The sequence below is a fragment of the Cryptotermes secundus genome, unplaced genomic scaffold (assembly GCF_002891405.2).
Source record: "Cryptotermes secundus unplaced genomic scaffold, Csec_1.0 scaffold407, whole genome shotgun sequence".
Taxonomy (NCBI): domain Eukaryota; kingdom Metazoa; phylum Arthropoda; class Insecta; order Blattodea; family Kalotermitidae; genus Cryptotermes; species Cryptotermes secundus.
In genome coordinates, this window is record NW_019741981.1 from 2,361,530 (window position 1) to 2,375,107 (window position 13,578).

At 38.6% G+C, this 13,578-nt stretch overlaps 1 protein-coding gene and 1 long non-coding RNA gene across 2 annotated transcripts in view; one reads left to right on the forward strand and one right to left on the reverse strand.

The window, feature by feature from the left end:
- Nucleotides 1-13,578, reverse strand: part of LOC111872921 (glycine dehydrogenase (decarboxylating), mitochondrial) — a 30,549-nt gene that overhangs the window by 11,041 nt on the left and 5,930 nt on the right. Inside the window, exons 5-13 of the mRNA XM_023867211.2 lie at nucleotides 13,207-13,432; nucleotides 12,088-12,284; nucleotides 9,558-9,760; nucleotides 8,554-8,693; nucleotides 7,101-7,187; nucleotides 4,301-4,477; nucleotides 2,995-3,179; nucleotides 2,087-2,288; nucleotides 940-1,056 (exon numbers count right to left, since the gene is read on the reverse strand). Coding sequence (XP_023722979.1) covers nucleotides 940-1,056; nucleotides 2,087-2,288; nucleotides 2,995-3,179; nucleotides 4,301-4,477; nucleotides 7,101-7,187; nucleotides 8,554-8,693; nucleotides 9,558-9,760; nucleotides 12,088-12,284; nucleotides 13,207-13,432 — 1,534 coding nt within the window. The remainder of the gene's footprint in view (nucleotides 1-939; nucleotides 1,057-2,086; nucleotides 2,289-2,994; nucleotides 3,180-4,300; nucleotides 4,478-7,100; nucleotides 7,188-8,553; nucleotides 8,694-9,557; nucleotides 9,761-12,087; nucleotides 12,285-13,206; nucleotides 13,433-13,578) is intronic.
- LOC117282977 lies at nucleotides 4,491-7,001 on the forward strand. Its single transcript, XR_004513959.1, has 2 exons — nucleotides 4,491-4,831; nucleotides 6,370-7,001. It is a non-coding gene; the product is annotated as an uncharacterized LOC117282977 (long non-coding RNA).

Below are 13,578 nucleotides of genomic sequence, written 5' to 3' on the forward strand. Positions count from 1 at the left end.
CTGGGAATCAAACCTGGACCTCCGGATCTGTGGCCAGGAACTCTGACAACTAGACCACAGAGGCGGCTTGATTTAAGGCATATAAGTTATAAACAAAGATCAGGTAGATAGTCACATTCTTACATTCAGCAAGTGATGTAGTTCCAGTATTGCTATGTGGACAGGCTGTTCCTGTAATTCTGGTAGTTTCAGCTGCTGCAGAAGGCCTTTGAGAACCTGAGACTTTATGGCTAAGCTAAGTTGTAAACTTTAAGTGGGAGTGACAGAGACCCCACACCAAGCTGATAATACATCACAGAGCTGTCAGTTCTACATTAGGTGTATAAAGGACAGAATCACATAGCAAAATAATGCGATTGGAAATTTATGAAATTAGGAAACCTCCCAGTTTTCAAAATTAACCAATAATACGTGTTTGGAGGAGTGAGCTTCTCTTGGATGCTGAGGCTCAGAGGATCTCAGGATTTCAGAGAGTTCATTCTCCAACAGGTATCTTCATTCAACTTTTGGCTTATTCAGGTGCAAAGAAATGTAATTTTTGATACATTATAATTTCTGGTGGCACCAATTGTATAAGTTTCGTATTCGCATAGGTGGAAGCATAAATTGGTTTCTATTAGGAATAATGTGCTGTGCCTAGCTACTTCTGACTTGTCCCTACTAATGAGACACCTAAGTAATTCCAGGTAAAGATAACCCATGGCTACTAACAGCAACGACCATAACTCTCCTTCCTTCACACCTAACCTCTCAACACCCAGGAGGCAGGGAAGAAGTGCAGGATAACATCAGAAAATGTGTCCTGGAACATGGCAAAGGTGAGCAGCAAGTCTGCCAGAGGCTAAGCTGCTATAAGTGTCACTTCATGTGAAGCAGCAGCACTGGGATAGGAGGGGCAGTAAGCAGAACATGAAACACAAAGGAAACACTGAACCTCACCTGTCCACCATTGTCGTGGATCATCTGACAGACATCAGCAATAGTTTCTTCAAACACTCCATTTGTTGATGGGTAAGTGATCATGAGGCAAGCCAAGTTTTTTCCGTGCTTCTCAACCTTATCGTAACAAACAGAAGAATTAAATGCAGTACTATTACAATGAAAAGCATTTAGTATTGTAGCCTCTCTTGAACATCTAAGCATAGTCAAATTGTTCTCTGTAGCAGGTTTAATCTTTGCTCAAAATCAGTTCCACAGGAAAAGATGTTTCCAGTGATAAATTGTTGCATTGATTCATTTACTTATATGACTTTACTTCATTCAGTTAGTAAGGTGATGTGCTACATTTTGGAAAGCTGCAGTTTAATTCCTGATAGATGGGTATTATCCTTCTTTCACAAAATCCAAAATGGCTGTGAGATCCAGTGTGCGTCCCATGTAATGGAAACTAGGAACCCTACTTGAAAGTGAAGCAGTCAGAATGAGAACTGATTACCCACCTTGATTTAATGCCAGGGCAAGAATATGGCAAAATTTACTTCCACACCCTATGTCACATACTTTCACAACTTTGTGTTTAGGTATGGGGACATATCAGTTACCTTGTATTATGTGACTGAATTGTCGTTTGTCCAAAGACTAGCTTTCCTAATTTTTGTTCTCAGTCACTCTAGGAAAATTCAGTTATAGTGTCTTAGAATAGGCACTTCCTCTCTGCTTCACCTAATCCATTGTTTGTAATCATCTTGCAGCTTGATGCTGGGGCAGGCAGTAGCATAGTTGGTTGAGGAACTATGCTACAAGACAGAAGGTCACGGGTTCGATTCCTGTTGAGACCATTGGAATTTTCAATTGACCTAATCCTTCCAGCTGCACTATGGTCCTGGGGTCGACTCAGCCTCTAACAGAAATGAGTACCAGGAATATTCCTGGGGTAAAGGGCAGCCACAGCATAAGGCTGACAATTTCACCACCATCTGTGAGCAAATTGTCTAGCAAATGTTGGAGCCTCAACTTCTCACAACCCTATGGGCCTCCATGGCCACTTACAGGGATAGCTTTACCTTTTACCTTAGTTTGTTGCCATGTCAGTATGTTTATATAAATAGATAAAAAAAGTGATAAACATACTTTATACTGTTCTCACCTTAGATGCAAGATGAGAGATGTCAATGCTTCCATCACGGCTTACATTTATTGGTTCAACCTTCATACCAGCCATTTGTGCAGAGGCAGGGTTGGTGCCATGAGCAGATATTGGTATGAGACAGATGTTACGGTGTCCCTCAGAACATGCTTCGTGGTAACACTTAATAGCCCTCAGTCCAGCATATTCTCCTTGTGCTCCGCTGAAAGACATGCATAAATATCTATGACGAACTGTAAAAATGTCTTAATGAGTGAGCTTCACATTATTCTACAGTTAACTCCATGGTACAAGGTTTTCATTGAAGTGTGGGTAGTTACTGAGCTAGGTAGAAAATTCGCTGTATATATGGAACTGCATTCACACAGTTGCACTGCTGAGACTCTAGTTGTACTTTAGTTCAATCTAGGTTCCAGTTTGATATACTCCAAGTCTATATCTAAACTTTCCAAGCGATCTCTTTGAAAGAACATTTGTTATGCATTACTTATCCTGCTGATGCATGCCACACACTCCTTCCATCTCACCCTTGTCTTGATCACCCTAAGAGTATCAGGTGAAGAATGCAACTTTTGAAACTGCCCACTATAGAATTTTTTCCATCCTATTAATTCTAATTTCTTGTGGCCAAATATTATTTCTCTGTTCTCAAATACCCTCAATGTACTTGCTTTTCATGGAGGGAGAGACCAAGTTTCACATATATAAAAAACAAGTGATAAAATTATGGTTTTATATATTTTAATTTTATCATGCTCTTCCAATACAGATAAACTTTAGTTGACTCTGTAAAAGCATAATGAAAGCAATATATATAAATATGGATTTGGATGTTGGCATTATATAAAGAAGACACTAATAACACACAGTTATGAGCTATACCTGATAAGTTCCATTTATACTGTTACCTGTTAGGCTGGAATGAGATTCTGTCATACCCGGTGATGGCACATAAGTCTTGTTGCAGCTCTTCAAACAGTTGCTGGTAACCAAGTGACTGGTCCAGTGGTGCAAATGGGTGAATGTCAGTAAAGTGCTGGAAACTGCATGGCAGCATTTCTGTAGTACTGTTCAGCTTCATAGTACAAGATCCCTGTGATAAGCAACACCGCTTCCCATGAGTGAGCCCAACTTTCCATTGCATGCACTAGTCTCAGGAAACAGTGCTGAACACTAACACACTGTTCCCATATCCGAATTTTGTTCTGTAGCACCTTATCTGGCCAAGGTTGGTGAGACAAATTATTTCTTTTGCAGAATGGACTTTGAGCACATGGCTTTCTTCCCGGTTTTGTTTCTATATATTACAGTTCCTTAGACATGTGAAGACCGTTTGTATTAATTTCCTTGCTATAATACTTCAAATTGCTGGTGTACTGCTAAAATTAACTGTCTTGAGTGCATGAACCGCCAGTCACAGTGGCCGCACAGTCTAAGTCATGAACCATCTTTGCCTGCTCGAACACTGGGATCATGGGTTTGAATCCCACTCGATGCATGGCTGTCTGTGTGTGTTTATTCTGTGTTTGTGTTGTTCTGTGTGTAGGTAGCAGCCTTGTGATGGTCTGATCCCCCATCCAAGGAGTCCTACCAACTGTGTATAGGATTAAGAAACTGAAAATGCAGCCAAAATTAACATTTTGTTGTGGAGGTGTGCTACCAGAAAAATTATGTATGAGCTGCCACTGTAAGCCAGAACTGTGGGATGGAATTTACAGACACTTCCACCCATATTTTAAACATGGGAGGACACAGTTACATGCCAGAATGCTGTTAACATCTTCTGTTTACTGTCATTAAAGGAATATAAGCTTTTTGAATACCCTTTTGCTTTCATTGCAGTTTTCCATTTTATAAAAACCAGTATGGAGGAAATTCAAACTGGCAAAAAATAAGGAAAAAATTAAGTATTGTATATCCAGACCAAACGTATTAGGTGAATTTGTATCTGTATAATTATATGCAGTTTAGAAGGAAAGCGAAAGACAATACTTCCATACTCCCACACCGGGTAGTTTCTTGGCTGTATGCCATGTATGACAGATGTTCAAAATTCTAGCTACAGCAGATGAATATTTGCATTATCCATTCTTATGATAACATAATTGTACACGACTTTTCCAAGTGAAGAGGTTTTTACTCGTATCTAAATTGCACATTTAAATCCAGACAGTGAACTGAAATGCTAGAGGTTTCAAATAAATCTGTACTTACAAGAGGTATCATGGAGTGTACTAATGATACATCTTTATTCTCCAATGTTTTCATGTATCTCACAATACGAGTCTCTGAATGGTATGAGTTGAATACAGGATGAGTGAGATATGGAGATGTGCGACGAAAACTTGACAGAAATATGCTGCCTTCGTTGAGGTTACAGCTACCAGCCACCTGCAATAAAGTGTTTTCATGAAATGCAGCATGCAAACAGCAGAACCATTCCTGTGTAGGATTGTGTGGCTGTTCTGTAACACAGACAGCTAGACATTACCTTAATACTGTGAAGGATGGTTTCTGGTACAGGCAATGGTAGACAAAATTGTAACTGGACAGGTTTTTCTTTGATTATTTAGGTTTTCGTTTGCCAAATATCATTCCACTGTGCTCCATACGCATCTATGATCATCCTCGTGCTCAGGGGTTGGCAGAGAAGTAATAACTAGAAGCTGCAATGACTTACTCTGCGGTACGGAAGGAAGAGGCCAAAAAGTTACCCTACAAATCTGACTCACTGCCCCTTTCCAGGTAGTCTTATTCCATTTGCCATTTAAATATGGTTCAGATGATATGCAGTATATTACTTAAAAGACTGGCACAAGAGATAAAATTAACATATTGTAGCCCATCTTGAAATTTGACTATGTCTTCAATGCAGATAATTTTCAGACATTTTTTCAAGCAGATCTTTTTACAGCAATACATCAGCACTTTTACATCTAACCTAGAATGTATTGAAGAAATGTGATGTAAATGACCAATGACCCTTGCACCATTATTATCTGAGAGATATTTTGCATCTCATGCCTAAGATTATCCCTTTAGGAGTCCAGCAGTTGAAATGAAGTGCAGTACTTCGCTTGATTGGATTCTTTGATAGTTAATTGACTTCACGAAAGAGTCCTAACTGGAATTTATAGCCACTTGGGATGTGTGAGGCTCTTCCATCTTTGTCATGGCAGCTTTAAAAGTTAGCACTAATCACTGGGCCCAGTTTGAATAAGTGTTCTTTCAAATGGTAGTGTCACCTAGGTCATTCTGTCAGTTGCCCCAATTGATACCTCTCTGACTCTTAAGATCTCTCTAGTACTTTTGGTAGAGGATTTACAAAGGATGCCCTATGGTTTATTAGGGGGGTGGGGGCCCAGGTGCAGACTTTGAGAATACTTGGTGATCTCTGATCATCCAGTCCCCATTGGCCAGTTTGTCAACTTTGTTGAAAATACCACAGACTGGTTGAGGTCCTGTTAATGGGTGCCCATATCCATATGTTGCCATCTGAGAAGCTGTGTTCCATCTAAACTGTTCTCTTTCAATACAATATTGTTAGATCTACAGATTGTGACATGAACTAAATTGTGCACCACCTCAAATATTTCCCATTCCAGGGGAAAATTACTGTGAGCATTTCAAACTGCAGATATGAATGTGTTAGGTTGGAGTTCTTGCACAGGACCCTCTAAATACATGCCAAGTTTGCTCAAACTTCATACTCCATTCAGCAATTGTAATGTCATCTGCTTATATGTCTTATCATAAAGGTATAACTTCCACATATAAAAAGGGAATGTGGAATAATTTTCAATTTCTCAACCACAGTTTATCAACAGATAAGCAGGTACTTGTTGATACCTGCTAAAACTGTTTAGTTGAAGGTTAAAAAGGAAAGTGAAATTCGATGACCGAAATTATGTGGCACAAGAAGAAACAGTTTTAAGCCTGAGAAATTGAACGCAGAATAAGGGTAGCACATGTCTATAAATGGAAGATTTGTGGTTAGAAGACTTGAAGAGAAGAAACTGCTTAGAAAATCTAGGCACAAATAAGGGGATAACACAGAAATGCATCTCAAAAGACAAAGGATAGCAGGATGCAGACTGGTTTCATTTGGGCTCTTGTCCCTACCAGAGCAAGTGGTAGGCTCCCATCAACCCAGAAAGGCAGAAAATTTCTTGAGTTGCTGAGTGACGGTTTGCTTATCAAGAACGACTCTGTTCTATGGAATTAAGTTATTTGTTATATTGTTTCTTTGTTAGTTAATTAGCTTCCTTTGTTTTATCTTTCAGCACTTGGCTGGGTCAGAGTTGGAAGTCATACATGAAGACCAAAGTTGTGAAAATGTGCTTATTAATCTGTGTCAGTGATAAGTGAGTACTGAAAATTGGCAAGGGGAAACTGAAGTAGTCAATGTCCCAGGGCATTTTTTTTTCATCATGAATCCCATATGGTGTGCCCTAGGATTGAATTTTCATTAATGTAGCAAAAAGCAGAATGTGGCTGCCTGAGCTATGAAATGGCTTAGATGTACAGTATCCCATGAGTCACTGTTTTGTTAGAGAGGAGAGGAAGCATGAACAATTAAAAGACACAGGTACTGAAATTAATCTTTTTTAACTTACATCTTTGATGTACCCATGCTAGCATTGTCATGATTTTATTGATTTGAAGTACAGTAGGAAGAGAAGGTATCATGGAGGATGATGGGAAAGTTCAGTCCTTCCCTCACGGTCTTCAGACACTGCATCCCCAAAGCAACAGTTCGTGTGTATATGGCAAAGCACATACACTTAATAAATATAAAATTTAATGAAAAATATTAAAACAGCATGCACAGATAATCTGCATACATGTAACTGGGTGAATTATTTATTTGCATTTGTACACTTTTCTTAATTCTACTTTATGATTTTACATTTAATCAGAAAGATAAGTGGAAAGAGAATACATTGCTGTGGACATTTTTCATAACATTGTAAACCCTGTAGCAAATTTTGAATATAATTGCAGTCAGACATACCTCTTCAGCTGACAGTCTTGAACCGAAGACCCAGAGTAAGTCCTCCACATCTTGAATCCTGACTGTTTCATCAAGTGAGACACCTACCTACATAACAAGACATTAAAAGTACTCTTCCTCTGCAGTCAGTTTAAAACAAACAGTCCCATTAAGTCAGCACTAAAATTGTAGCATACATTAACTTTCTCTTAATTTTGGGTATCCATTAGTCTTGTTTACTCCGTTTATATTTTAGCTGATTTTTAAAAGAACTTGATTTTTTATGCAGATTTAATTTTTCATGGCAGTTCCTATGAAGAGTGTGGTCTTATGGGTTGTACTATCATGTAGTTAGGAGAGAGCCTAATGTTTTGGATGAATATAGTGCCTCCATCTTCAGGGTCAAAGTGTAAGCCATGCAAGAAACCATCACAAGCAGGCAACAGGCAGAGCCATCTGTTTCTGCTGATTATTGTTTAGCTCACTCTGAAGACAGAGGCAATATTGTCCTCTGAAATACTGGGCTCTCCAAAATGCATGACATTACAAGCCAGAGGATCATATTCTTAATTCATTTTTAATTTGATTTATATTTGATGAAATACTGAAACAAGTTATCTCTTGTGTAAAGCAGCGGTTCTAGCTGACCACACTGAACAAAAATTAAATTCTGTCATCAGCATACCATGAAGATACCCCTTGCCAGGTGTCATCCAAATTCAACAAATGGTTTCAGAACTGAAATGCATGGACTTTACTTTTGATACAGCATTCTTCATATTCCAAATTGTGTACAGATTATTTTATAATTGTAATGGAAGCAGCCATGGGTTTGGTAGTATTAAATGGATTCAGTTCCTTGGTTTGTAATATTTCTATACTCTGTGTTAACAGAAGGAGCTGGTATAACAACTGGTTACAGGCTGGATGACTGAGGAGTCAGAACTTGACTTGTGGTAGGGGCAAGAATTTTCTCTTCTCCACATTGCCCAAACTGGCTCTGGGGTCCATTCAACTTATCCAGTGGGTACCAGGGGTAAAATGGAAGGGGCATGAAGCTGACCACTCACCTCCAGCTATTGCTGAGGTCAAGAAAATGTGGATCTATACATCCACTCCCCCATACACCTTCATGGCATAGTGCTTAATTAGTTAAGCACAAGGACAACTTTAGGTTTTTACTTTTATGTTGACAGGAAATAAAAGTGTATATTTTGTAAATATTGCATTATTTTAAACATTAATATACACTGAGGTGGTAAACTTGAATACAAAGACAGCTTTGCAGGATTTGAGATTATCATGGCATGCCTCCAACTATAGGATATGGGTCTTTACCCTGAAGATGGAGGCAACATCCTAAACTTCGATAATAATCTACCAGAATACACTGTGTAAAATCCAAGAAGACAGCAGTCTTCAAAGACAACTGTCTATGCAAAATCTTGAAGTGTTAGAAGATGAAGTTTCATACCGTTCCATCAGGATAAAATCTGAGGTTGATTTGCTTTTGGCGAGCCCTGTGTTGAATCTCGCCCTGATCCATTGCTGGGCTAATTCGTACTGTATCAAAGAATACTTGATTGATAACAGTGTTTCCACATTCCCGAACGCCTGAAATATACATAACAAGACTTGTTATTGACCATGTATACCTAGAGGTAAATTATGTAATTTGAAATTGAGAGGTACCTGATTGAGGGCTGCTATACTAACTGTGGTTTCTCCTGGGTTTTGTCAGACTCTACAGCAAATGACAGACTATTGCTACTTTATCTTATATCCCTCCTGATTCATCATGTATAATCATCCCACCTTATAACATTAGTATGTTATACAACACAGCAGTTGGTACAGCATTTTGGAATAATGGAACGGCTATCCGATCAATTGGCTGGCTCCATGGCAGTTGACATTAATCTTCAGCTTATAACGAAGTTATCTCTTTTTAATGAACCTATAGATTCTTCATTACATTAAATTTTGTATAATAAGAGATTATGTAAGTGTAGAATCCACAGGTCAGGTAACTAGACACTGGGTATTCACTATGAAGCCTTGGATTCAGTCCAAAGTGACTTCAGGTGAGATTTGTGGTGGATGAAGTGCCACCAGAGCAGGAATTTTCTGAGTTTCTTTAGCTTCCCTCTGCTATTTATTCCACCGTTGCTCCACACTCATCTGTCATTACCCTCTGAAGTGTGTGGTAGTCATAACCAGTAGCATGAAGTCCTGCTCTTATACTTCCACTCTGGAGACTTCATCTCAGACCCAGACTGGTTACATAATAAGAAAGTTAGTTCAGGATGTCACAAACGTATATAAAAATATTATACTAATATATCCCATGTTTGAAATACCAGCATGATGGCTCTGTGATCTCTTGAACTATCTAGGGCTTATGTCAAGTATGAACAAATTGTGGTATTCTTATTGAAACTGTATGACTCATTTGCATACAGTAATATATTTTTGTACCTGCACTCAACAGAAGAGCTGAATTGTGAATCCTGGTTGCAATTTCCTTCAGTCCATGAGGTCCATGGTACACAGCATACATGGCTGACATGTTGGCTAGAAGTGCTTGGGCTGTGCAGATGTTGCTGGTTGCCTTATCTCGCCTGATGTGTTGCTCTCTAGTCTGTAAGGCCAGGCGGTATGCATCATGGCCACTTGCATCCCTGTGCACAAATTGAATTGTCAGTGGTGATATGAAACTGACAGGTGAGATGATGGTGATTTTTGAGTTAGTAATGACATTGTTAAAGTGATTTGATTATAATAATGATATTTGTATGGTGATTGTGAACTATTGGAGTCCAACTGGGTCCACTTGGCACTGCGGCCACTGATAGGCTTATTGTAACCTGCCCCGGGTGGTTATGATGATGGAGAATTTGGTGGAATGAAGATTGGCAGGGAAAACCAAGTACTCGGAGAAAATCTGCCGCAGTGCCACTTTGACCACCACAAATCCCACTTAACCAGAACCGGGATCGAACCCGGGCCGCGGCGATGGGAAGCCAGCTAATTGTGAACTATGTATTGAAGAGAATGTAAAAGGAAGTGATCATGACATGTTTTATGGTACTGTTACAGAATTTGTCTAGAGGGACTGAGGGAAACTATGATAATTTCATCAGCAGAGTCAGTTTTCAGACTGAAATTCGAATCTAGACCTAAATACAAACTGCTGTACAGACCACTGAATCTTGGTGTTTGTTGAGAAGTTGAGAACATGGCCTGGAAGGGCAAGAGCAAAATTATGGCATGTTGTAAAGTATGTTCCCGAAGAATTAATCTGCATGATCAGAAGAAGAGAAACAGAAACAGCTATTCCCCAAAATGCATATCTATAGAAGTGTTACTTACTTACTTACTTACTCTCATGGAGCTGAACCGTTCTGGAGGAGCTGCCAATTCTGCTGCTACTCAAGAATTTCCAAGCATTTTATGGAACCCGAAGGTTCATTACCATGTTCACAAGAGCCCTCTGCTGGTCCCTATCCTGAGCCAGATCAATCCAATTAATACCATCCTGTCCTATCTCTCTAAGATCAGTTTTAATATTGTCCACCCACCTATGCCTTGGTCTCCCCAGTGGTCTCTTTCCTTCTGGCTTTCCCATCAATATCCTAAACTGGAGTAGAGTACAAGTTATGAAGCTCCTCATTATGCAGTTTTCTCCAACCTCCTGTCACTTCATCTCTCTTCGGTCCAAATATTCTCCTCAACACCCTGTTCTCAAACACCCTCGGTCTATGTTCCTCCCTTAATGTCAGAGACCAAGTTTCATACCCATACAGAACCACAGGTAAAATTATAGTTTTGTATATTCTAATTTTTATGTTTTTGGACAGCAGGCAAGAAGACAAAAGGTTCTGGACTGAATGGTAGCAAGCATTACCTGAGTTCAATCTCCTCCTGAATCAGGTTTCGACCTTTTATCATTGTTCCCAAATATCTGAATTGTGCCACAGTTTCAAAACATCTGTTTCCTATCTTTATATCATGATTTTGCCCTATATTTTGGTGATGAGACAACAACATATACTTAGTCATGTTATATATAATAAATGTTAAAAGCATTCACTTATGATGTGATATATTTTAGGAGTATGAAGTATTAGAAATTAGATCTTCATGTTTTCATTGCTTATAGATGTGTCTGTAACATCATACAAGTTTCAAAGTTCTGATATTCATCAGTTATTGTCAAATCACTGACTTTTTTTGTGGTTGCCATAAAACTTTCAAATATATTTTAAATATGAACCCCATTCTCAGTAAATCAAAGCCAGAAGTATTAGTTTACCAGTGCTATATAAACATTTAATTGGTAATGCTAGATGATGTTATGTATTAAATCGACATATTCACTTGCTTGTGACTTTGGATTTTATAACTTAACCAGATAACTATAGTAGACCAGCAGTGTTCTTGGCTTATTGGAGTTCTATAGAGTACACCAGAATTTTGTCACTCTGACACAGCGTGGCTATGAGAATATGTGGAGCTATAATCTACATCCCATATGTCCTCATAATGTGGTGCTTAATTAAGCACAATGGCAGCTTTAACTTTTTAAACTGAGCACCAGCACCATTTGAAGACATTTGATGTTGTCATATGTGGTTGATGCTTTAGTATCCACACAACACACTGCATGTGCTTTGTTAGTGCACTATTCATAGCAAATGATACAACAACAAATTTTTTTATTCATGGTTTATTTAGTGACACTGTCAGTAGTATATAAGCCAAGTGGTATCAGGAGTATAAATCAGTAATGTAGACCAGTTAAAGAAAATGATTTGAAAAGCATAAATTCAGACATTCTCAATACAAAACAACAGATGAGCCCCATGCTGAACTTCAACAATACAGGTTGTTTCTTTTCCATTTTGTGTTAAACTCATGTTTCTGGCACTCACTGTTACAAAACAGAATCTGAAAACCACATAACTTTTTTGACACATGGTATAAAAAGCGACCTTTAAATACCTACCGAGTGACTCCTATCATGCGGCCAGGCATGAGTCTAACCAGTGATTGTCTGCAAGCAAAGAAACCTGCATGGGGACCTCCGTAGCCAAGAGGCACGCCAAATCGCTGGCTAGTTCCTACAGAGATGTCCACATCAAACTCACTCGGAGGACGAAGTAGTGTGAGTGCTAGCAGGTCTGTAGCACAGCAAATCAGAGTCTGCCCACAGACAGTTGGACAGATTTATTATGTTCCAAGAATTACAGTAAATCTCCACAGAAAGACAGAAAGAGGCACTCACTGAATATTACAGTAACATAATGTATTTAGAAGAACTGCTGAGATAATATTGCCTCTAGCAAAGACTTATATCCTTTATTTGTACATCATTCTCAGATGCTGTCATATTTACTATTTCATTGTTATAATTTGCACTGTGCCACAGACTGACTCAGTGTTCTTTTGTTTACAGTAACTACTTATAGAGACACAGTGTAAAGAGGAAGGCTTCATTGCAAGAATTTATTTCTTTAACATTGTTTGGTAAAGAGCATAGGTTGTGAAGATAACAAGATAAATATGAATAATTAACTGGAAGGGATGTGAAGAGAAAGAAACATGGCCTAATTTAAGGTACTTTTCCAGTATTCATCTGGAGGGGACTAAGAAATACCATACAGCCACTTTGCAGGCTGAGAAATGGATTTTGAACTTCCTGAATATTAACGATGAGTGCCAACCACATGACTGGGTGAACAGCTGGAATGTACAAGCAGTTTCATAACTTAGATGGTTTTGTTATAAACCATCCCTGTTTAGCAGAGATTGGTAGATCATGCATTGCATGAAGGCATATGAATCCTTTGGTTTAAAAACAGCCTCCAGATTTATAATTTTCTTTTAAAATTCCTTTTATGTTAGCAATCATAATCTGATCATTGGAATTTAGGTTTCTGTAGAAAACATCTGAGAATAACTGACTTAGGAGAATCTGTAGGAAGGCTTTCCAACGCAAGAAACATTCTTGGAATTTCCAAGTTTCAAGTATTCTCACAATTTCTCATTGCTGTTGAAGTTGTAACTTACATAATAACGAGGAGCAATCAGTGAGAGCAAATCTAATGCTTTGTTAGTAACTTACACCATTGGAATGAGCTCTCTGGACTACTTCAGAGAAATCATGAACAGAACCCTCAGTATCTGGATACTGGAAAAGCACCCCAGCAACATCTCGATTGGAAAAGTCTGCTGCAAACACATTTCCCAACTCAACTGTAAGCCCCAGTGAGTCAGCTCTAGTCTGGACCACTGACACAGTCTGAGGGTGAAGTTGGTCAGAAAGGAACAGGCGCCACCTCTTGGTCTGCCTGCAGAAGGAACATTAACTTGAACACAGTAGTAAAATGTAATTTGGTTGTAAAATTGTTACTAATGCAAAATTTAATATATATATTAAATTAACGTTAATGATATATTGACATTTTTTTATACAAAAATTAAAATGGAACCTTGT